The sequence below is a fragment of the Salvelinus fontinalis genome, chromosome 2 (assembly GCF_029448725.1).
Source record: "Salvelinus fontinalis isolate EN_2023a chromosome 2, ASM2944872v1, whole genome shotgun sequence".
NCBI lineage: Eukaryota > Metazoa > Chordata > Actinopteri > Salmoniformes > Salmonidae > Salvelinus > Salvelinus fontinalis.
The window spans coordinates 56,939,076-56,962,562 of NC_074666.1; the positions used below are offsets into that span (position 1 = coordinate 56,939,076).

General features: G+C 41.8%; 1 protein-coding gene across 1 annotated transcript; it reads left to right on the plus strand.

Moving 5' to 3' along the window:
- The first annotated feature begins 4,709 nt into the window (after positions 1–4,709).
- Positions 4,710–23,414, plus strand: LOC129821856 (alpha-1A adrenergic receptor-like). Its single transcript, XM_055879558.1, has 2 exons — positions 4,710–5,978; positions 17,383–23,414. The coding sequence occupies exons 1-2, from the start codon at positions 5,009–5,011 to the stop codon at positions 17,922–17,924; spliced, it is 1,512 nt and encodes a 503-aa protein (XP_055735533.1). The 5' UTR covers positions 4,710–5,008; the 3' UTR covers positions 17,925–23,414.
- The last annotated feature ends 73 nt before the right edge of the window (positions 23,415–23,487 follow it).

A 23,487-nucleotide genomic window follows, 5' to 3' on the forward strand; every position in this document is an offset into this window, starting at 1 on the left:
AAAAATACATGTTTGTTTTGTATGATACCCATCAAGTCCGAGACTGGTGAGGCCAACTCACTCGATGATGGCCATCTTCAACCCACGGTTCACCCATGATTGACTTAGCGTTGTTGTTTGTCTATTGCATATTTTTTGTATAACATACTTTCAGATCACTGAAACCCCACCTGATCTGGAGGAAATTGACTAATCAGAACGCATTCGAGGGCCACCTTCAGGCACGGACTGAGAAGGATGTGGAGGTTTTTGAAGAGGTAAAAATGATTGTCAGCTGTTCATTTATTTTCTGGCCCTCCAAGTGACATGTAAGAAATGTATTTGTAATATGAAATATAATTGGATTCATTCCTGTTATCAATCAAGGTGAGACTGAACATCGACAAGGCGTAGGAGAAACAGGAGAGCTACCGGAGCAGAATCAAGAAGGGGACCAAGTACTTTGACATTCGAGCGAATGACTTGGTTTGAAAGAAGGACGAAAGGAAAGCGAGACCTGGGAAGCCTGACTGCTCTTTCACTCCTAGCTGGGGTCACCATCTGTTAAGGTGAATATAAAAAATCTCAGATAATAACTATTTGCATTTGCACACAAAATAACCTGAAGCTAGTTGTAGTTTCCCTAACACTGACATTTTTCTCAGTCTTCCTATGGTTACCTTGGTGGAAGCCAGCAATCTTCTTCAGTAGGAGCAGTTGGATGGTCGACCACTGAAAGCACTGATGCCCCACTGATGCCCTGCGTTTGTCCAATAGACAAGAAATTGTAATTATGCTGAACTTATAAAAATGTTGTTCTTCAGTTTACCTCTCCAGATGACTTGAGGTCCAACGACTGTCCAAGCCCCCCAGGAGGTATCCCTTCCACCAGAACCAATGAGTTCGGATCAGTCTGATTCTCTGTGCTCTGAATGGGAGTGGGACCAGCTTGAGGTAGGCTATAACTTCCAAAAGTGTTGAAAAGTAGATATCCCCCATTCATAACACTGCACTAATCCATCACATTTTCTCACAGTAAAGTCTAACCTGTGTGTTTGCTTGTTAAAGTCTCTGTCTCCTGCCCTGTTCCCTTTAACTCTGCTCCTGTTCTCCAGGATCTAGGGGTTCTGCCCAACACCCAGAAATGGATCCACCTGATGTCCTCTATTACCAACCACCCTCCAACTTTTCATTACATCATCTACAGCTACTGTTGTTGTCATGTTGTCATTATCTGCTAAGAAAGTTTTTTTGCTCTATCATACTGAGCACATAATATGTGAGAAACGTAGATGAACTAAAAACACTAGCACTGCAAACACTCAGAACAAAGAGAGCAGCAGTGCCTGGACTTTCCAGTCTCCCTCTTCTAGTCCCCCTTCTGAGACTGGCTGCCTGTTGAGAACAAGTGACAGGCAGAACCACCCACCCACCCACACCGCAACCACCTCCTCAAAATTCCACAAACCAGAATTCTGTATTTTAGTCTACGATGTGAGTGTACAAAAAAATTGGTGAAAAAGAAAATCAGCGTTTATGTATTACAATCTTAAATATTGCCAAGTTGGTTTTCACAGCTGTTTCACAAGGTGTTCATTATTGTAAGTTGTAAGGTATTCTTTGATGGTATTTATTTGTTCCACATTATTCATTGTTGTATTTTAGGACCTACAATAGATATATACAGTTGAAGTCGGAAGTTTACATACACCTTAGCCAAATATATTTAAACTCAGTTTTTGACAATTCCTGACATTTAATCCAAGTAAAAATTCCCTGTTTTAGGTCAGTTAGGATCACCACTTTATTTTAAGAATGTGAAATGTCAGAATAATACTAGAGAGAATGGTTTATTTCAGCTTTAATTTCTTTCATCACATTCCCAGTGGGTCAGAAGTTCACATACACTCAATTAGTATTTGGTAGCATTGCCTTGAAATTGTTTCATTTGGGTCAAACATTTCGGGTAGCCTTCCACAAGCTTCCCACAATAAGTTGGGTGAATTATTCCTCCTGACAGAGCTGGTGTAACTGAGTCAGGTTTGTAGGCCTCCTTGCTCGCACACGCTTTTTCAGTTCTGCCCACATATTTTCTATAGGATTGAGGTCAGGGCTTTGTGATGGCCACTCCAATACCTTTGGAGGTTATGTCGATATAGGACTTGTTTTACTGTGGATATAGATACTTTGTACCTGTTTCCTTCAGCATCTTCAAAAGGTCCTTTGCTGTTGTTCTGGGATTGATTTGCACTTTCCGCGCCAAAGTACATTCGTCTCTAAGAGACAGAACGCCTCTCCTTCCTGAGCGGTATGACAGATGCGTGGTCCCATGGTGTTTATACTTGCTTACTATTGTTTGTACAGATGAACGTGGTACCTTCATGCGTTTGAAAATTGCTCTCAAGGATGAACCAGACTTGTGGAGGTCTACAATTTATTTTCTTAGATCTTGGCTGATTTATTTTTATTTTCCCATGATGTCAAGCAAAGAGGCACTGAGTTTGAAGGTAGGCCACAGGTACACCTCCAATTTACTCAAATCATGTCAATTAGCCTATCAGAAGCTTCTAAAGCCATAACATCATTTTCTGGAATTTTCCAAGCTGTTTAAAGGCACAGTCAACTTAGTGTATGTAAACTTCTGACCCACTGGAATTGTGATATATAAGTGAAATAATCTGTCTGTGAACAATTGCTGGAAAATGTACTTGTGTCATGCACAAAGTAGATGTCCTAGCCGACTTGCCAAAACTACAGTTTGTTAAAACTTCTTACGGGACAACATTCGGGACACCATATGATTATGTTAGGTCAGAGCGTAGTCACAAAAACACACACAGCCATTTTCCAGCCAAAGAGAGGAGTCACAAAAAGCAGAAATAGAGATAAAATGAATCACTAACCTTTGATGATCTTCATCAGATGGCACTCATAGGACTTCATGTTAAACAATACATTTATGTTTTGTTCAATAAAGTTCATATTTATATCCAAAAATCTCAGTTTACATTGGCACGTTATGGTCAGTAATGTTGTGCCTCGAAAACATCCGGCGAATTTTCAAAGAGCCACATCAATTTACAGAAATACTCATCATAAACGTTGATAAAAGATACAACTGTTATGCACAGAATTAAAGATATACTTCTCCTTAATGCAACCGCTGTGTCAGATTTCAAAAACAATTTACGTAAAAAGCACACCATGCAATAATCTGAGTACGGCGCTCAGACACAAAAACAAGCCATACAGGTACCCGCCATGTTGTGGAGTCAACAGAAGTCAGAAATAGCATTATAAATATTCACTTACCTTTGATGATCTTCATCAGAATGCACTCCCAGGAGTCCCAGTTCCACAATAAATGTTTGTTTTGTTCAATAAAGTCCATAATTTATGTCCAAACACCTCCTTTTTGTTAGCGTGTTCAGTTCACAATCCAAACTCAAGAGGCGCAGGCAAGTCCAAGCGAAAGTTCAGACGAAAAGTCCCAAAAGTTATATAACAGTTCGTAGAAACATGTCAAACGATGTATAGAATCAATCTTTAGGATGTTTTTAACATAAATCTTCAATAATATTTCAACCGGAGAATTCCTTTGTCTTTAGAAATGCAATGGAATGCAGGTCGCTCTCACGGCCATGCGCGTGACTAGCTCATGGCACTCTGCCAGACATCTGGTTGAAACAGCTCTCATTCCCTCCTCCTTCACAGTAGAAGCCTCAAACAAGGTTCTAAAGACTGTTGACATCTAGTGGAAGCCTTAGGAAGTGCAATATGACCCCATAGACACTGTATATTAGAAAGGCAATGAGTTGAAAAACTACAAACCTCAGATTTCCCACTTCCGGGTTGGATTTTTCTCAGGTTTTCGCCTGCCATATGAGTTCTGTTATACTCACAGACATGACTCAGTTTTAGAAACTTCAGAGTGTTTTCTATCCAACTAGTGTGTTTTATATCTACTAATAATATGCATATCTTATCTTCTGGGGATGAGTAGCTGGCAGTTGAATTTGGGTATGCTTTTCATCCAAACGTGAAAATGCTGCCCCCTATCCTACTAATGCTGGGCTCCAGAGTTGCTGGTAGGGGATCCACTCGACTGCCTGACTCTTCCCTTACGCAATTAATTTGTAATAGCTTACTACCTAAGAATGTTTACTCGTTGTGCTAATAATAAAACACACATTGTAAAAGTCTAACTTTCATCAGTAGACTGTGCGCAGTGGTCCCGTTAAAGATATTGAAAGAGTCGCCAAAATTATTTTTTCACAATAAATTGCCCATGAGTTTGTGTAGATTGCAGTTTAACAATGACTATATGTGTAATGAGCAGTACAGGTTAGTGCTTTGATTTGTAGTCCTTTCTATATCAATTCAACAAGTTATTGTTGGCGCGCTGGTATTTACATACAGTATATTGCTTAGGGGTCTAAATATAGCCTAGATACTATAATAATTGGTGAGGGTTGATGGCACGCGCTATATGCCTGTTACTTAAATTACCTGTCGACGTAGCCCAGTGCTTATCAGTTTTAGGGTTTCGCGTTGGTCAGTTATGGTAACAATTGTGTGATAGCATGTGCATGTCGGATGACGAATTGTGTAAAAAAAAAATAGGTCAATCCAGAAAGGGGAGGAAAGGTTGTATCTTGTGCGCATGGATGCGGGAGGGGTCACTCAGTGGTGTCGCTGTGTTTCAGCAGTTTGTATCACCACGGTGGGAGCGCTGCAGTTGGGAGGGAACGGAGTGAGAGGCGACAGTCACGACGACTGCATTAACTGGTTAAAGTTATATAATCATGTGTTATGAGACTTAACTTTTCCAGACAACATCATGGGATTATGGAACCACACCATAAAAGGTCATTGCGCTTTTTCTCGCAGTTTTGCGCTCATTCTTAGTAATTGTTTTAGTTTGATTACCATTGAAAATTAAGTACACAGGTGATGTAACAAAATAAACAAAGTTTGTGTTGATCCATGGATTTACACATATCTGGTATGGAGGAACAGGGTCGTCAACATGAATTTTGATACTGCTGATGAAGTCAACTTCCGGAGTAACCGTTCCTCGGAGCTGTACTCGGGGACACAGGGACCATTATCTGCAAATAATTCCAACTTGACCACAGCAAATGACACAGACAATGACACATACACGAGTCCGCTGGATCTTACCCGAGCCGTGTCCGTTGGTATAGTTCTGGGTGCGTTCATTCTGTTCGCAATCGTGGGCAATATACTCGTAATACTTTCCGTTGTATGCAACAGACACCTGCGCATCCCAACAAACTATTTCATTATCAACCTAGCCATTGCGGACCTGTTGCTGGGTACAACCGTGCTGCCCGTGTCTGCAACATTGGAGATTCTTGACTACTGGGTATTCGGGAGGATATTCTGTGACATCTGGGCGGCAGTGGACGTGCTATGTTGCACTGCTTCCATTATGAGCCTGTGCGTAATATCCATAGACCGTTATATAGGAGTGCGCTACCCACTGCAGTACCCCTGTATAGTAACGGAGAAAAGAGCCCTTTTGGCCATGCTCGGTGTTTGGGTTCTCGCTACTGTCATTTCCATCGGACCTCTGCTCGGGTGGAAACAACCACCTTCAAATGACGACACCATTTGCCCCATCACCGAAGAGCCCTTTTACGCACTGTTCTCGTCATTGGGTTCATTTTACATACCTCTGGCTGTCATCCTTTGCATGTACTGTCAGGTTTATGTAGTTGCCAAACGGACCACTAAGAACTTAGAGGCGGGGGTCATGAAAGAACACATGGACTCGAATGAGCTCACGCTCAGGATCCACTGCAAAAACGCACAGCTGCAGGAATACTGCGGCGCAGGCAAGGGCCAGACACGGAGCACGATAACAGTCAAACTGCTCAAGTTCTCCCGAGAGAAGAAAGCTGCTAAAACGCTCGGTGTCGTGGTGGGCATGTTTATTCTCTGCTGGCTGCCATTCTTCCTCGTGCTGCCCATCGGTAGGTTTGGAGTTTTGTTGAGCAAACTGTTGTCATTATTGCCCCCTAGTTGCATTAGGTTAAACTGAACCACATAACTGGTAGATAGATAGATAGATAGATAGATAGATAGATAGATAGATAGATAGATAGATAGATAGACAGACAGACAGACAGACAGACAGACAGACAGACAGACAGACAGACAGACAGACAGACAGACAGACAGACAGACAGACAGACAGACAGACAGACAGACAGACAGACAGATAGATAGATAGATAGATAGATAGATAGATAGATAGATCGATAGGACACTGAATGCATTCATTCTGTTTATAACAAAGACACCTTGAAAATGAGTGTGGTCACCAGGCACGAGCACAGATAGGGCTCTACCTGTACAGAGCACATGACCCTTTGCCCTTCCGGTCTCCAAAGTGCCCTTTTGGGTGGTGGTATTATTTCCCCCCCCCCCAAAAAAAAAATATATTTTTGTATAATTCTTTTGTCATTGTTGTTCGGATCCCATTTCCCGCAAATCATCAAGTTCGCCACCCCCCACCCAGTCTGTTGGTTGCGCATGTTGATCGTTTGTCCTTCCGCGTCACTTTACACACAGACAATGTCAGCTAAACATAGACTGAAGATGCTTATCTGTCTCTCTGTGACGGCCGAAAACTTCATAGTTGAATATTAATAGCCGAAAAAGTTCGCAATGTTATAAACAAGCGAATCAAAGCCACATTTTTTCAAATTTAAAACAAGCCAACTGAATGCTAAATATAAGCTAAATATTGACATCACTTTCATGTAGGCCTGTGCGCCTACATCTGAGCCGCTACAATGTTCTTATCTATTAAGCCCATAGGCTACTATTATCTAAAAGCTTACGCATTTCACTGTAGCCTAACCAATAACCAAAAGGTCAAAATATTAGGTATATGTCAACGTTGCTTATCTTGCTACTTCATGTTTAATTATTTTAATTGTTTATTTATTTCATTGTAGAATAGCTGTAGCCTAGGCCTACTTTAAGCTCAATTCCTGCCTGCCCTTAGGCTACAATGATTTGTTGAGCAAAATTTGCGAAAACCATTGTCATATCCTATTTGTAGGACACATTGATATTTTCTACAGCAAACGAGGGAATGAGCGACTTTTACAGTTTACACAAACTGAAGAAATTCGGAATTTACATAAACCAACATTGCATACAAAATAGCACGAGAACACTTAGAATACATAACACATGGCAAACATATAAAACAAACACTTAAATACACAATAGGCTACAAAACATGTTTTCTCATAATTGGAAAACTGTACTGTGTACAAAATATATTAAAAAGATGACTTCGAATAGCCATAAAACATGTAAAAGCTACAGCGATCTCTTTGGCCTGTATACTAAACGTTTTCAGCACGGGACAGCTCCTGTAAAGGCCGTTCAGTTTCATATTGTAACAAGTGCACTGCGTGGTGTTTTGGAAACGGGTGTGACGTCTTGGTGTGACAGACGTTATTTTTAGGATGCATCGTTAAAACACTCGTAAGCCTAAATTCCATCACTATCGGGATTCGGGAAACCCGGCTCTGGCCTTTGTCCCAGTCTGCCCTGTACGGGTATTGCGCACGTCCGGTATCCAAACATGCGCTTGAGAGATGCGGTCACTGTCCGAGTGTGTGCAGCTAGCTACCTAGTATAAATATCAGCAGTACAGCCACAACAGCATTGTATTTGATTAATACTTGATTACATCAGATTTAGCATACATCATTCGGTCTGGCTGGCTGATATGCGCAGCAGAGAGCGACAAAAAGACAGAGGTAGGCGAAATCACAATCAGAGGTAGGCGAAATCACAATCAGAGGTAGGCGAAATCACAATCAGAGGTAGGCGAAATCACAATCAGAGGTAGGCGAAATCACAATCAGTAAAATAAATTGAACTAGCTAGCAGATCAACATCAAAGATCAGCTGATAACCGACTCCCTTTTACCAATTTCAATCATGTCTTTAGGATACACTGTAACTAGGTTACTTACAATTTGTGATGATGAGAAAAAGAAAAAAAATGTTTATCTTTACAGGCATTTTGGTACGTTATGAATTTCGAGTTATGATTTATGAAAGTAAAACAACAAATCAAGCAGGGTGCCCTTTTTTTTAATTTGGAGCACCTGCCCCCTAAAAGGTCTGTGCATGGCGCTGTGTGTGTGACGTAAGACGACGGCATCTATCTGTACAGGATATTCTCTGCTTATCATTCTCACACAAGCACACGGGCATTTATTTACACACACAGTCTCTCTCTCTCTGACACACACACAGATACAATTTTTTCCATATACAGTATGCCAATAATGGAGAGTTTTCATAAGTCTGATGGTAGTCATGTCAAAAATAAAATAATTTGGTTAGGCAGAAAAGGGGTTAATCAGACACAGTAGGTCTACACCCATGCCAAAACGTGAAAGTGGGGTATGACAGTAAAATACAGCTTCCTTTTATTATCAAAAGATGAACATGCCAAAAATGATTGAAAAAAGACCATACTTCCCAGCCTGTGGCACCAGAAAATGTTGGTAGCTAGTTAGGGGTAGCTTGGTTATAGCATTAGGGTGCACTCTGGTGTACTAATAAATCATTTATTGTGGGTGCTAATGGGGGTGGTTGGCCTATTCGTGTGTGTGTTTTAGCATCGGCAAGCCTCTATCTTGAGCTTCCCATGTTCCCAGCACCTCTTAAATCAAGTGAGCAACACATTACACATGACAGTGGATTCCTCCTACATCTGTTGTTGACATGGAAAAGTTCAGAGAGACGAAACAGACTTTTATACATGACCATCCCCCCTCCCTCTATATTCATCTATATTTACAGATTTGTGCCAACCCTGAAATACCAAATCCATTTAGAAATGTATACCGTAGCATGCTCATGCTCTTTGAAAGTCTAATTTCCAAGTATCAGGCCCACAATCTTCATTCTCTCCATGTGGACTTCACACAGTTAACTGGACATTTTTCATTTAAATTTTGTAAAGCAAAAAGCCAATTGGCCTATACCACTAGGAGAGTAAATAAATACAGGAGCTACTATATTTTCAATGATTGATTACTGGTATACTAATTATTCTGTGCTTTTACTAAACCAGTGTGTCTATCACATCAATAAATCCTGAATCAAGGGTGATATCAGTCAGTCATGACCTTGCGTGAGATAACAGAAATGTACAGTTTTGTGGTGATAATCAGGTTATTTGGCTTTGCTCAAATTACCCAGTTATAATGTCAAATTGCGGCTCCCTATTGGTTCCTGAGGCCTCCTCAGGGTGTGATATAGACTGGCTGTGTGGATGACAGAGATGGAAACAATAATATACGCACTGAGCAGAGCGGTGACCTAGCCTGGCCACACCATGGAAGTGGAAGCATTGTGTAGAGTAGAGGGATGGCATCTAGTAAAAATCACACAGAGTACTTGATGGTGAGCAATCAGACAATGCTTTGGGTAGTAGCCTAGTTAGTCAAGTTCACAAATCATGTTATTATTATTTACTTAAGGTATGGAGATTGGGAGCGGTTATTATCTCAGTTATGCAATAAAGCCCTAGATATAAACAGTAATAATTGGCATATAGATGGTGTTTTCATTGGAAATTAATGGTAGTCCTTACAAAGCACTCCCTTAGACGAATTGGATAAAAATAGCTGGGTGAAGAATTCTTGGTGTTCATATTTGACAGACTTGTTGCTATTGCAACTGCCAGGATTTTAAAGTATCTTTGTTAGAGCTTTTGCAGATTGTGTGTGACATTAGTTCCACTTTTCAATGCCAGTATAAATTGTACAATTTTTAAACTCTCTGCCTTGACCCGCCAAGGGCATGTTTTGTTTTTGTCGCCCAATATGATGTAGTAACCACAAACTATTGTGCTCTGTGATCTATTGTGCCTGTATTTTATGGCTTGTCCTCAGGCGGAGGTGGTGAAGAATAGAAGGATAGATTTTATGGGACAAACAGGAAACCGCATTTTTTCAATTGACAACTGACGGTGGTGATCAGTATAGTGGTTGAGAGCGTTTTGCTTTTTTCATCTCAGAACTCACTAGATGACCCAAAATATTACTGTCACAATCGTCGTAAGAAGCGGACCAAAGCGCAGCGTGGTTTGAATACATTCTTCTATATTTAATGAAGAATACTTAAACAAAAACAACAAAACAAATAAGACGAACGTGACCGCTATATAAACACTGTGCTAACATGCAACATAACATAGACAATAACCCACAACCTACAATACAAAACAGGATCAGGGTAAACTGGACCGTGGAGGCGCACAGGAAGCCTGGTGCGTGGTGCCGGAACTGGTAGTACCGGGCTGGGAACATAACATAGACAATAACCCAAAACCCACAATCCAAAACAGGCTACCTAAATATGGTTCCCAATCAGAGACAACGCAAAACACCTGTCTCTGATTGAGAACCATATCAGGCCAAACACATAGAAATAGACAAACCAGACATACAACATAGAATGCCCACTCAGTTCAATGCCATACAACATAGAATGCCCACTCAGGGCGTGACAATTACCTGCTAAAGATACTGACCTTCCAATGATTGTTGCTTTCCAAGTTACGTAACCAATATTTACTATTTTACCAAGATTACAGTTAAATGCATTTGCATGATATTGCATTCCCACCATATTTAATAGATGTTTCCCATAATGTTTCAGATTAGTTAACTTATCAACCCAAATTCTCCAGTGAGCTGGACCTTGAGCGTGATATGATGGTGATGGGTTCCTGATGCTTTTAGAGGGCAGGGGGCAGGATTGCAGTGGGAATGCCAAGGCACTCATTCCCACTTACTATCATGCATCTTAAGCCCTCTTTAAAAATGGCCTTTGACATGATATTTTATTCCATGCTTTTGTCCATTAATGGGTGTGTGCGGAGCTGTCCAAGAGCATTAAGTTCCCAGGTACATCTCAGGGTCTTTCTCCGGCGCTATATGGCGCCGGAGAAGATGGCTGCCGTTTTATGGGCTGTTTACCAACCATGCTATTTTGTTAGATTTTTTAACACTGTTGGTAACTTATTTTGTACATATTGTTGCTGCTACCGTCCCTTATGACCGAAAAGAGCTTCTAGAAATCAGAACAGCGATTACTCGCCTTGAACTGGACGAATAATTTATCTTTAATGAGTCGGACAAGAGGGATTTACTCCAGACACCCGAACAGGCCCTCATCCCGTCATTCTCAGAAGAAAGAATCGGAAAAGATAAAGCGGAAGGAGATCGGGGTGCCTTGTGAGGATCCGCCGAAGATTGGATAATGTGCCCTTGCCATCGGTACTTTAGGCCAGCGTACAATCGCTGGATAATAACTTTGACGAACTAAAAGCACTTATATCCAACCAACGGGACATTAAAAACTGTAATATCTTATGTTTCACCTAGTCGTAGCAGAATGACGACATGAATAACATACAGCTGGCGGGATTACATTGTATCGGCAGGATAGAACAGCAGCCTCTGGTAAGACAAGGGGAGGCAGTCTATGTATATTTGTAAATAACAGCTGGTGCACGATATCTAAGGAAGTCTCTAGGTTTTTCTCGTCTGAGGTAGAGTATTGCATGATAAGCTGTAGACCACACTATCTACCTAGAGACTTTTCATCTGTATTTTTCATAGCTGTCTGCGTACCACCACAGATCGATGCTTGCACTAAGAACACACTCAATGGACTGTATACCACCATAAGCAAACAGGAAACCCTTATCCAGAGGCGGTGCCCCTAGTGGCCGGGGACTTTAATGCAGGGAAACTTAAATCCTTTTTACCAAATTTCGACAAACATGTTAAATGTGCAACCAGAGGGAATAAAACTCTAGACCACCTTCACTCCACACACAGAGACGCATACAAAGCTCTCCCTCGCCCTCCATTTGACATATCTGACCATAATTATATCCTCTTGATTCCTGCTACAAGCAAAAATTAAAGCAGGAAGAACCAGTGACTCGGGCAATAAAAAAGTGGTCAGATGAAGCAGATGCTAAGCTACAGGACTGTTTTGCTAGCACAGACTGGAATATGTTCTTCCGATGGCATTGAGGAGTACACCACATCAGTCACTGGCTTCATCAATAAGTGCATCGATGATGTCGTCACCACAGTGACTGTATGTACATACCCCAACCAGAAGCCATAGATTACAGGCAACATCCTCACTGAGCTAAAGGGTAGAGCTGCCGTTTTAAGGAGCGGGACTCTAACCCGGAAGCTTATAAGAAATCCCGCTATGCCCTCCGATGAACCATCAAACAGGTAAAGCGTCAATACAGAACTAAGATCAAATCGTACTACACCGACTCTGACGCTCATCGGATGTGGCAGGGCTTGCAAACTATTACAGACTACAAAGGGAAGCACAGCTGAGAGCTGCCCAGTGACACGAGCCTACCAGATTAGCTAAGTAACTTCTGTGCTCGCGTCGAGGCTAGTAACACTGAAACATGCATGAGCACATCAGCTGTTCTGGACGACTGTGTGATCACGCTCTCCATAGCCGATGTGACCAAGACCTTTAAACAGGTCAACATTCACAAGGCCACATGGCCAGATGGATTACCAGGACGTGTACTCCGAGCATGCGCTGACCAACTGGCAAGTGTCGTCACTGACAATTTCAACCACTCCCTGTCTGAGTCTGTAATACCAACATGTTTCAAGCAGACCACCATAGTCCCTGTGGCCAAGAACACTAAGGTAACCTGCCTAAATGTCTATTTACCCATAGCACTCACATCTGTAGCTTGAAGTGCTTTGAAAGGCTGGTCATGGCTCACATCAACACCATTATCCCAGAAAACCTAGACCCAATCCAATTTGCATAATGCCCCAACAGATCCACAGATGATGCAATCTCTATTGCACTCCACACTGCCCTTTCACACCTGGACAAATGGAACACCTATGTGAGAATGCTGTTCATTGACTACAGCTCAGCGTTCAACACCATAGTTTCCTCAAAGCTCATCACTAAGCTAAGGACCCTGGGACTAAACACCTCCCTCTGCAACTGCATCCTGGATGCAACTGGATCCTGGACTTCCTGACGGGCCGCCCCCAGGTAGTAAGGGTAGATAACAACACATCCGCCATGCTGATCCTCAACATGGGGCCCCTCATGGGTGCGTGCTCAGTCGCCTCCTGTACTCCTTGTTCATTCATGACTGCACGGCAAGGCACGACTCCAACACCATCATTAAGTTTGCCGATGACACAGCAGTGGTAGGTCTGATCACCAACAATGACGAAACAGCATATAGGGAGGAGGTCAGAGACCTGGCCGTGTGGTGCCAGGACAACAACCTCTCCCTCAACGTGATCAAGACTAAGGAGATGATTGTGGACTACAGGAAAAGGAGACCCAGCACACCCCCATTCTCATCGACAGAGCTATAGTGGAGCAGGTTGAGAGCTTCAAGTTCCTTGGTGTCCACATCACCAACAAACTAACATGGTCCAAAAGCACCAAGACAGTCGATAAGAGGGCACGACAAATCCTATTCCCCCTCAGGAGACTGAAAAGATTTGGCATGGGTCCTCAAATCCTCAAAAGGTTCTACAGCTGCACCATCAAGAGCATCCTGACTGGTTGCATCACTGCCTGGTATGGCAACTGCTCGGCCTCCGACCGCAAGGCACCACAGAGGGTAGTGCGTACGGCCTAGTACATCACTGGGGCCAAGCTTCCTGCCATTCAGGACCTCTATACCAGTCGGTGTCAGAGGAAGGCCCTAAAAATTGTCAACGACTCCAGCCACCCTAGTCATAGACTGTTCTCTCTGCTACCGTACGGCAAGCGGTACCGGAGCACCAAGTCTAGGTCCAAGAGGCTTCTAAACAGCTTCTACCCCCAAGCCATCAGACTACTGAACATCTAATCAAATGGCTACCCAGACTATTTGCTTTGCACCCCTGCACCACCTCTTCACTCTTTTACGCTGCTGCTGCTCTCTGTAATTATCTATGTATAAGTCACTTATATATTTCTACCTACATATTACCTCAATTACCTCGACTAACCAGTGACTATGTACCGGTACCCCTGTACATTTTTTATTTAACCTTTATTTAACAAGGCAAGTCAGCTAAGAACAACTTCTTATTTACAAAGACAGCCTAGGAACAGTGGGTTAACTGCCTTGTTCAGGGGCAGAACAACAAATGTTTACCTTGTCAGCTCGGGGATTCAATCTAGCAACCTTTCTGTTACTGGCAATAGGCTACCTGCCGCTATTGCTGTTTATTGTTTATTGCTGCTCTAAATTATTGTTATTATTATTTATTTATTTTTAATGTTTTTTTCTTAAAACTGCATTGTTGGTTAAGGGCTTGTAAGTAAGCATTACATTGTAAGGTCTAAACCTGTTGTATTCGGCGCCTGTGACAAATACAATTTGATGGGATTTGATTTGATTCCTTGCCTACACTATCATAATCAGGTATGTGTTAGCAAACATGCCCAAACTAGAAAATGGATAAATCCTTCCTATAAAAATGAACTGCTCCTTTTGGCTGAATCTGTAGTCAACGTTTCGGTCCTAAAATGGAAATACCAGTTATGTAGCTAAAATGCGTATGACAAATAGTAATTTGACAGCATCAGTGATAAAAGTACAAATATTCCCAGTCTGTCTGGACCTCTGAGAAATGAATGTGCCGACATGGCAGTTGTTTTCTCATTCCATGTTACTCAATCAATGCCCGGGCATACCGTTCCTCTACGGACCTCCACATTGGTAGAAGAGGGCATGGACTGAGAGATTCCATTTGAGATGATTTCTATGTATGGCGATTGATTGTGAAACAATGATGGATCGAGGAGTTTGCTGCATTATCCTGAGGTCTCCTCCCCCTCCCTCTAGCATGCTGTTTTTTTAGCGGCACTCAGGGCATAGCCAGGAGATGTGTTGAAACCCAGCAGCCTCGCAGGGCACTGAATACTGGAAGCCTACTGTAAATTTGACTGTCCCCCATTCATAGTCAAATGTATTGCATCCGTCTATGCTTTGTTGCTTACTACCTCTTCTCTCTAGAGCTACACTGACTACCTTTCTGTGTTTGGCTCATTAGTTTGTCAGAATTCAGCAGCCGTCATGTCCGACTCAGTCATTTTGTAGATAAGACGGGCGGTCAATGTTGTCCGGATGTGTGAAAGACGTGGCGGGTAGATTACATGGTCAATTGGTATGTGTAAATAAAGCCCTAGGAGATGGACTGTGCAAGTGGAATTGAGAGAGAAATTGGACAGAGTGCACTGTGATTTGTGAGCGCGGATTCCACAGTTGCACAGCGCGAAGAAGCATCCTAAATCTTTGTACGTAAGCACTATCAGAGTTAAAGTGGGTTCCTGGCTTCCAGTGACTAGGGAGGTTGGGGGATGAGGACGTTACAGTTAGTGGAATAGCGTTGTGGAAGCTCCGGCTATGAAGGCACTTTGCACTGGACAATAAAGCCAGCCAGTAGCACATTATTAAAGTGTAACCACAGTCTCTCCTAGGGACAGGCTGGGAAATGACAAATGTGTCCTTGAATTAGATGGTTCTATGAGCCATGGCTCTATTCTGAGGAAACACTGTAATAACTCTTGTTAAACCTCTCTCCATCCCAAAGCCGAAAGAGAGACATAGGATAGAATGCAACATCTTTCTTTTCAGGTTTTCATCCAATAACGTGACAGCCAAGGCTTCTGTGGCAGGACACACCAAAGTGGATGATTACCCACAATGCTGAGTCCAAAAAGCCCAAAAAAGGGGATGTGGTGTGCATCATTGGAGGAGTGCGAGGGTTGTTAAAGATCGGACTCCCAGCAGTGAAAGCCTCTGGGATTAGTGTGCCTGTAAAATGGGGAAGAATTTGGAATGATGACGGATGTCTGTGACCTTTGTTTATGAGCTGGAGACAGCAAAGATGAAACTTGAAAAAGTGCACAGTAGTGTCGGCACAGTAGTTTTATAGCTTACTGTAATGATTTCTATATTTAATTAGGCTGCTTGTAAATCCTGCCTATATCTTTTTAAACATTTTTTTCAATATTATTGGAAGCTTAGTAGCTTAATCAGAATCAGTGGAAGCACATGCATGGTTGGTAGGGTTGACCTCAGTGATTAAAGGCCCAGTGCATTCAAAGTTCAGTTTTGCCTGTGTTTTGTATCATATTGTACAACAGCTGATGAAACTAACATTGAAAAAGTGTGAAAACATTTGATCAGTGTTATTTCCTGATAATTGCTGGTTGAAAACACAATCTACACAGGACCTTCTAATCAGCAGGTTTGCATGGGCAGGAATTTTCGTCTTTCCATGATGACATCACCATGCGGTAATTGGTTTATAGACCAATAACAAAGAGTTTTCAGTTTCCCCCCTCAGACCATTCCCAGACAGTCCTAGCGAAATTCTTGCAAGAGAAATGGTTTTTTGCTAAAAAGCTATTTTTGCCCATTTTATTTCAAATCTATTACAGTAAGGTACTTAATTGTGACCCATAAATTATTTGATATTGATATAAAAACAGCTGAATTGGGCCTTTAAGGAGAGTATAGTACTGTACAGTAATGACGTGTGCTGTCAGTGAGTCATGCTATCTTTCTCTAAAACATTCCAAAACAGGAAACAGTCAAGACAGTAGAATCAGCACCAAAATGGTAATACTTGGAATCACTGTGTAATCAGTGTAATAATTGGAGACCCACCAATCTCTATATCTCCATAGTGTATGATACTCCTGTGTCACTACACACCTGGGGCACGGGAGTATCATACACTATAGATTGTGCCCTCTATACTTGAATGAATGTATGATTAAAAATAAATACTTTTGCCAGTACAATTGTAAATAGTGTTTAATGCTTCAACAAAACTATCAGACAGACACAGAAGAGGGTAGTAAAGAGTTGAGTGAAGCCCTGCCTGTACTCTTTAAAAGCTCTCATGAGCTTCGTCACTGATCATTGATCTGAAAAATCCGGGAAGGGGAAATCTTAGCAATTGAAACCCTACCAAGCCTATATTTCACCTTTCCCGTCTTTCCAGATCCGTGGTCTCGAGCGAGAGGAGGATGCCAGTGATAAAGTAGCTGCTGGTACATTGCCTATCTGTGAGGTTCTTTTGATGAATGCTGCCATCTATTGATCACCAAACATAATGCATTGAAGAGATGGTTCAGCGTTTACATTGTTTTCTCAGATACAGTATATCTACCAAAACATCTTATATTTAAAACATCAAGTTAAGTTAAAATATATAACAGATATAAGATATGTATAATTACATCGTTTTTGGAAATCTCTGTCCATTTATAACATGTTTTCTCCATGTAATGTCCCAGGGTCATTCAACGCCAACCTGCGTCCCCCGGAGACGTTCTTTAAGGTGATCTTTTGGCTGGGCTACTTCAACAGCTGCCTGAATCCCATTATCTACCCCTGCTACAGCCGAGAGTTCAAACAGGCCTTCATCCGCATCCTCAAGTGCCGCTGCCATCAGAAGAAAAAGCAGAAGGGCTGGAGGGCCTACTACAACTACCGTTCCTCTCACCCGGGCTCCACTAACAACTCTTACCTGAACGGGAGCCAGCAGACCCTGTCCTCTGTCAATCCCAGCCCTCGCTGTGTGAGCAAAGGATCCGGCTCTTGCCTGGAGTCTGGGTGGGGCCATGGCTCCCTGTCTCCCTGCCTGTCTCTGCCTGGGAGCCCCTTCACCAGCCAGATGAGGGCCATTCCTGGGGCTGTCTGCCAGAGCACCAGCAGAACTATCAGAGTCAACCTGGCCTCCCCCCTGGCCAGGGAGTCAGTGCATGCCAATGGACAGAGTGGGAATGGAAAGGTGGAGCATGGAGCAATCAGGCCAACACCTGAGACAATGATGTAATGGCAGGTTGGAGCACCAGTCATAAGCCTGGACAATGCCGTTTGATAGTCTGTACTTATGCAACGGTAGCCTTTACATCCAGGTGCATGTGGGTATTTTATGCTGGATGCTGAAATATGGACAAAAGCCTAACTACTGTAGCAGTCTGGATTTAAGATTTACGCATCACACCAGAGGGTCAATGGTCAATGTGTCCGTAAGTATTTATTACTAAAAGTCTGATTGCATGTAGTTCCATGTCCTCCAAAATAAATATTTGTATTATTAAAGGATACTTTTAGACAGAACACTGAAGGCCTCTGCTACTGCACAAAACCTTTTCAGAATAACATGTGCAGCTCTGGCACATACAACTTTTTATTTTTAGCGTTTTGGTACTATTTTCACAATTATGTGGTGAATTTTCAAAACTCTTAGTACAAAACTCAAAATGGGTAGCACTTGTAACGCAGCCTGTCTTACATTCAAACCCTTTCATTGTCCATTTATTTCATTTGTAAACATATTTTACCACACAACCAGTTATCCACAATATAGGTTTACTCTGAAATATAGTGAGTACATTGGTTTAATCATCAAAACACAACATAATAATATAAATTTATTTATTTGAAATACCAGTTAATCCACTAGCAAAACATCTTAGACACATGTTTCTATCAAGTTTCAGGTCAAATCCAAATGCGGACTGTGTTGTTGTAACAATGTTTTTTACAGCAACAGGGGCAGGCAAACGTCAGGTCAGGTCAGGCAGGGGTCGATAATCCAGAGTAGTGGGGCAACGGTACAGGATGGCAGGCAGGCTCAGGGTCAGGTCAGGCAGTGGTCAGGCAGGCGGGCTCAGAGTCAGGACAGGCAAGGGTCAAAACCAGGAGGGCAAGAAAAAGAGAGACTGAGGAAAAGCAGTAGCTGAGACAAAACGCTGGTTGACTTGACAAGCAAAACGAACTGGCACAGACAAACAGAGAACACAGGAATAAGTACCCGGGGGATAATGGGGAAGATGGGCGACACCTGGAGGGGGGTGGAGACAAGCACAAGGACTGGTGAAACAGATCAGGGCGTGACAGTTTAAAATTGCATTTTTTATGTAATATGCTACAGTACAGTAAATTACAGTACATTACACTTTTTTCACATTAGGCAATACACCTGCCCTCCCATTAAAATTGACTGAACATCACATTTCCATAATGTCTATTATCCCATGTGTGACGAAAGGTGTGACCATTGAAGACATCTGTTTAACAGGCACTAGTTCGCAGTAAATATCTTCATTGTTCATGCACCTGGGGAAAAAGCTTTAGGCATGGCGAATCTAAGCCTGACATTGGTCTGAATTGATGTAATCACATGCCTCGTCCATGGCCTGAAGGAGGGTGTTACACTCATGGAGATGACAATCATACGTCTTCCAAATGTATTGTAATCGTGTATTGTATTGGTCCTGTACATGGCTCAGTTCATAAGAGCATGGCACTAGGAAAAGGGGATACCTAGTCAGTTGCTCAACTGAATGCATTCAATTGAAATATGTCTTACACGTTTAACCCAACCCCTCTGAATCCGAGAGGTGTAGGGGCTGCCTTAATCAACATAGGCAAGTAGTTGTTGTTTAACTGCCTTGCTCAAGAGCAGAACAGAATATTTTTTTCACCTTGCCGGCTCAGGGATTAGGACTAGCAATATTTCGGTTCCTGGCCGAATGCTCTTAACCACTAGGCTACTTGCCGCTACCAAGCAAGAATAGAGTTGTGGGTTCGATTCCGACTAGGGGCACATACCAAAATGTGTAGACTGTTGTCACTTTGGATAAAAGTGTCTGTTCATGAATGGCAAATATTATGGTACTACAGTACTGTACTGGCCAATGCAATTTTGGTAAAGCCCCCAATAAACTTTGATTTGATTTGTTACATACAGTACATCTCTGATCTTGTCAATATCAGATTGTTTTAAAGAGTACTGTGCAGTAAAATCATGAAAGTAGTACATTCGAGAGTATATATATACAGTTGAAGTCGGAAGTTTACATACACCTTAGCCAAATACATTTAAACTCCGTTTTTCACAATTCCTGGCATGTAATGCTAGTAAAAATTCCCTGTCTTAAGTCAGTTAGGATCACCACTTTATTTTAAGAATGTGAAATGTCAGAATAATAGTAGAGAGAATGATTTATTTCAGCTTGTATTTCTTTCATCACATTCCCAGTGGGTCAGAAGTTTACATACGCTCAATTAGTATTAGGTAGCATTGCCTTTAAATTGTTGAATATGGGTCAAACGTTTTGGGTAGCCTTCCACAAGCTTCCCACAATAAGTTGGGTGAATTTTGGCCCATTCCTCCTGACAGAGCTGGTGTAACTGTGTCAGGTTTGTAGGCCTCCTTGCTCACACAAGCTTTTTCAGTTCTGCCCACACATTTTGTATAGGATTGAGTGAGGTCTGGACTTTGTGATGGCCACTCCAATACATTGACTTTGTTGTCCTTAAACCATTTTGCCACCACTTTGGCAGTAGGCTTGGGGTCATTGTCCATTTGGAAGACCCATTTCCGACCAAGCTTTAACTTCCTGGCTGATGTCTTGAGATGTTGCTTCAATATATCCACATAATTTTCCTACCTCATGATGCCATCTATTTTGTGAAGTGCACCAGTCCCTCCTGCAGCAAAGCACCCCCACAACATGATGCTGCCACCCCCGTGCTTCACGGTTGGGATGGTGTTCGTCGGCTTGCAAGCCTCCCCCCTTTTCCTCCAAACATAACGATGGTCATTATGGCCAAACAGTTCTATTTTTGTTTCATCAGACCAGAGGACATTTCTCAAAAAAGTATGATCTTTGCCCCCATGTGCAGTTTCAAACCATAGTCTGGATTTTTTTATGGCGGTTTTGGAGCAGTGGCTTCTTCATTGCTGAGCTGCCTTTCAGGTTATGTCGATATAGGACTCGTTTTACTGTGGATATAGATAATTTTGTACCTGTTTCCTCCAGCATCTTCACAAGGTCCTTTGCGGTTGTTCTGGGATTGATTTGCACTTTTCGCACCAAAGTACGTTCATCTCTAGGAGAGAGAACGCGTCTCCTTCCTGAGCGGAATGACAGGTGCGTGGTCCCATGGTGTTTATACTTGTGTACTATAGTTTGTACAGATGAACGTGGTACCTTCAGGCGTTTGGAAATTGCTCCCAAGGATGAACCAGACTTGTGGAGGTCTACAATTTATTTTCTTAGGTCTTGGCTGATTTATTTTTATTTTCCCATGATGTCAAACAAAGAGGCACTGAGTTTGAAGGTAGGCCTTGAAAAACATCCACAGGTACACCTCCAATTTACTCAGATCGTGTCAATTAGCCTATCAGAAGCTTCTAAAGCCATGACATAATTTTATGGAATTTTCCAAGCTGTTTAAAGGCACAGTTAACTTAGTGTATGTAAACTTCTGACCCACTGGAATTGTGACACATTGAATTATAAGTGAAATAATATGACTGTAAACAATTGTTGGAAAAATGACTTGTGTCATGCACAAAGTAGATGTCCTATCCGACTTGCCAAAACTATAGTTTGTTAACAAGAAATTTGTGGAGTGGTTGAAAAACGAGTTTTAATGACTCCAACCTAAGTGTATGTAAACTTCCGACTTCAACTGTATATATAGTATATATACTATCAGTCAAAAGGTTTAGAATACCTACTCATTCAAGTTCTTTTTTTGTTTGGACTACACTGTAGAATAACATTGAATACATTAAAACTATGAAATAGCACATATGGAATCACGTTGTAACCAAAAAAGTGTTAAACAAATCAAATTTGTGGAATTTCTATTCTTTGGTCTGAGATTTTTGGTTCCAACCGCCGTGTCTTTGTGAGACGCGATGTGAGTGAACAGATGATCTCCGTGTGTGGATTTCCCACTGTAAAACATGGAGGATGAGGTGTTATGGTGTGGGGGTACTTTCCTGGTGACACTGTCTGTGATTTATTCAGAATTCAAGGCACACAACCTGCATTGCTACCACAGCATTCTGCAGCGATATGCCATCCCATCTGATTTGCGGTTAGTGGGACTATCATTTGTCTTCCAACAGGACAATGACCAAACGCACAATCAGGCTGTGTAATGGCAATTTAACCAAGAAGGAGAGTGATGGAGTGCTGCTTCAGATGACCTGGCCGCCAGAATCCCCCGACCTCAACCCAATTGAGATGGTTTGGGATGTGTCGGACCGCAGAGTGAAGGAAAAGCACCCAGCAAGTGCTCAGCATATGTGGGAACTCCTTTAAGACTGTTGGAAAAGCATTCCAGGGGAAGCTGGTTGAGAGAATGTCAAGAGTGTGCAAAGCTGTCATCAAGGCAAAGCATGGCTATTTGAATAATCTCAAATATAAAATATACTTTGATTTGTTTAGCACTTTTTTGGTTACTTATATATATATATATATATCATACATTTTATGTTTCTACTTTACAAACATACATTTTCATTATGTAGTTATCAAAATCTGTAGTTAACAAACCAATTTACATGTTAAATCTATAGGTTTACCAAACATTTAAGTGATTATCAATTAAAAGCAGTCGGATTAAGTAATAGTAAATGTCTCTTAAAAAAAGAGAAGAGAATTATTTCAAAGTAATGAGAGTATTGCATTGTGAAAAGCAATTACTTTATCTGAACATGTATTGCAATGTGCAAAATGTATTTCTAGATTAAACACTTAGTCAATTGAAAATGTGCTTAGACTTTTGAAATAACTGCCTTTTTTATTATCTGTTTTGAGTTTTGTACTAAGAGTTGTGAAAATGTACCACATACTTGTGAAAATTGCACCGAGGTTACAAAAAAAAACTGTAACTAGGCCCTTGAAGGGGATAAACTTTGCCCACGTCTTGACTTTGGTTGCACTGCTCTGCATTGTAACATACACTGAGTGTACAAAAAATTAGGACACCTTTCCATGACATAGAATAACCAGGTGAATCCAAGTGAAAGCTATGATCCGTTATTGATGTCACTTGTTAAATCCACTTCAATTGGTGTAGATGAAGGGGAGGAGACAGGTTAAAGAAGTATTTTTAAGCCTTGAAACAATTTGAGACATGGATTGTGTATGTCTGCCATTCAGAGGGTAAATGGGCAAGACAAAAATAGTTAAGTGCCTTTGAACAGGGTATGGTAGTAGTTTCCAGGCGCACCGGTTTGTGTCAAGAACTGCAACGTTGCTGGGTTTTCACGCTCAACAGTTTCCCATGTGTATGAAGAATGGTCCACCACCAAAAGGTGGTGCAACTCAATAATAATCTCAGCAAAAAAAGAAACGTCCTCTCACTGTCAACTGCGTTTATTTTCAGCAACTTAGCATGAGTAAATATTTGTATGAACATAACAAGATTCAACAACTGTGACATAAACTGAACAAGTTCCACAGACACGTGACTAACAGAAATGGAATAATGTGTCCCTGAACAAAGGGGGGGGGGGGGGGTCAAAAGTACTAGTCAGTATCTGGTGTGGCCACCAGCTGCATTAAGTACTGCAGTGCATCTCCTCC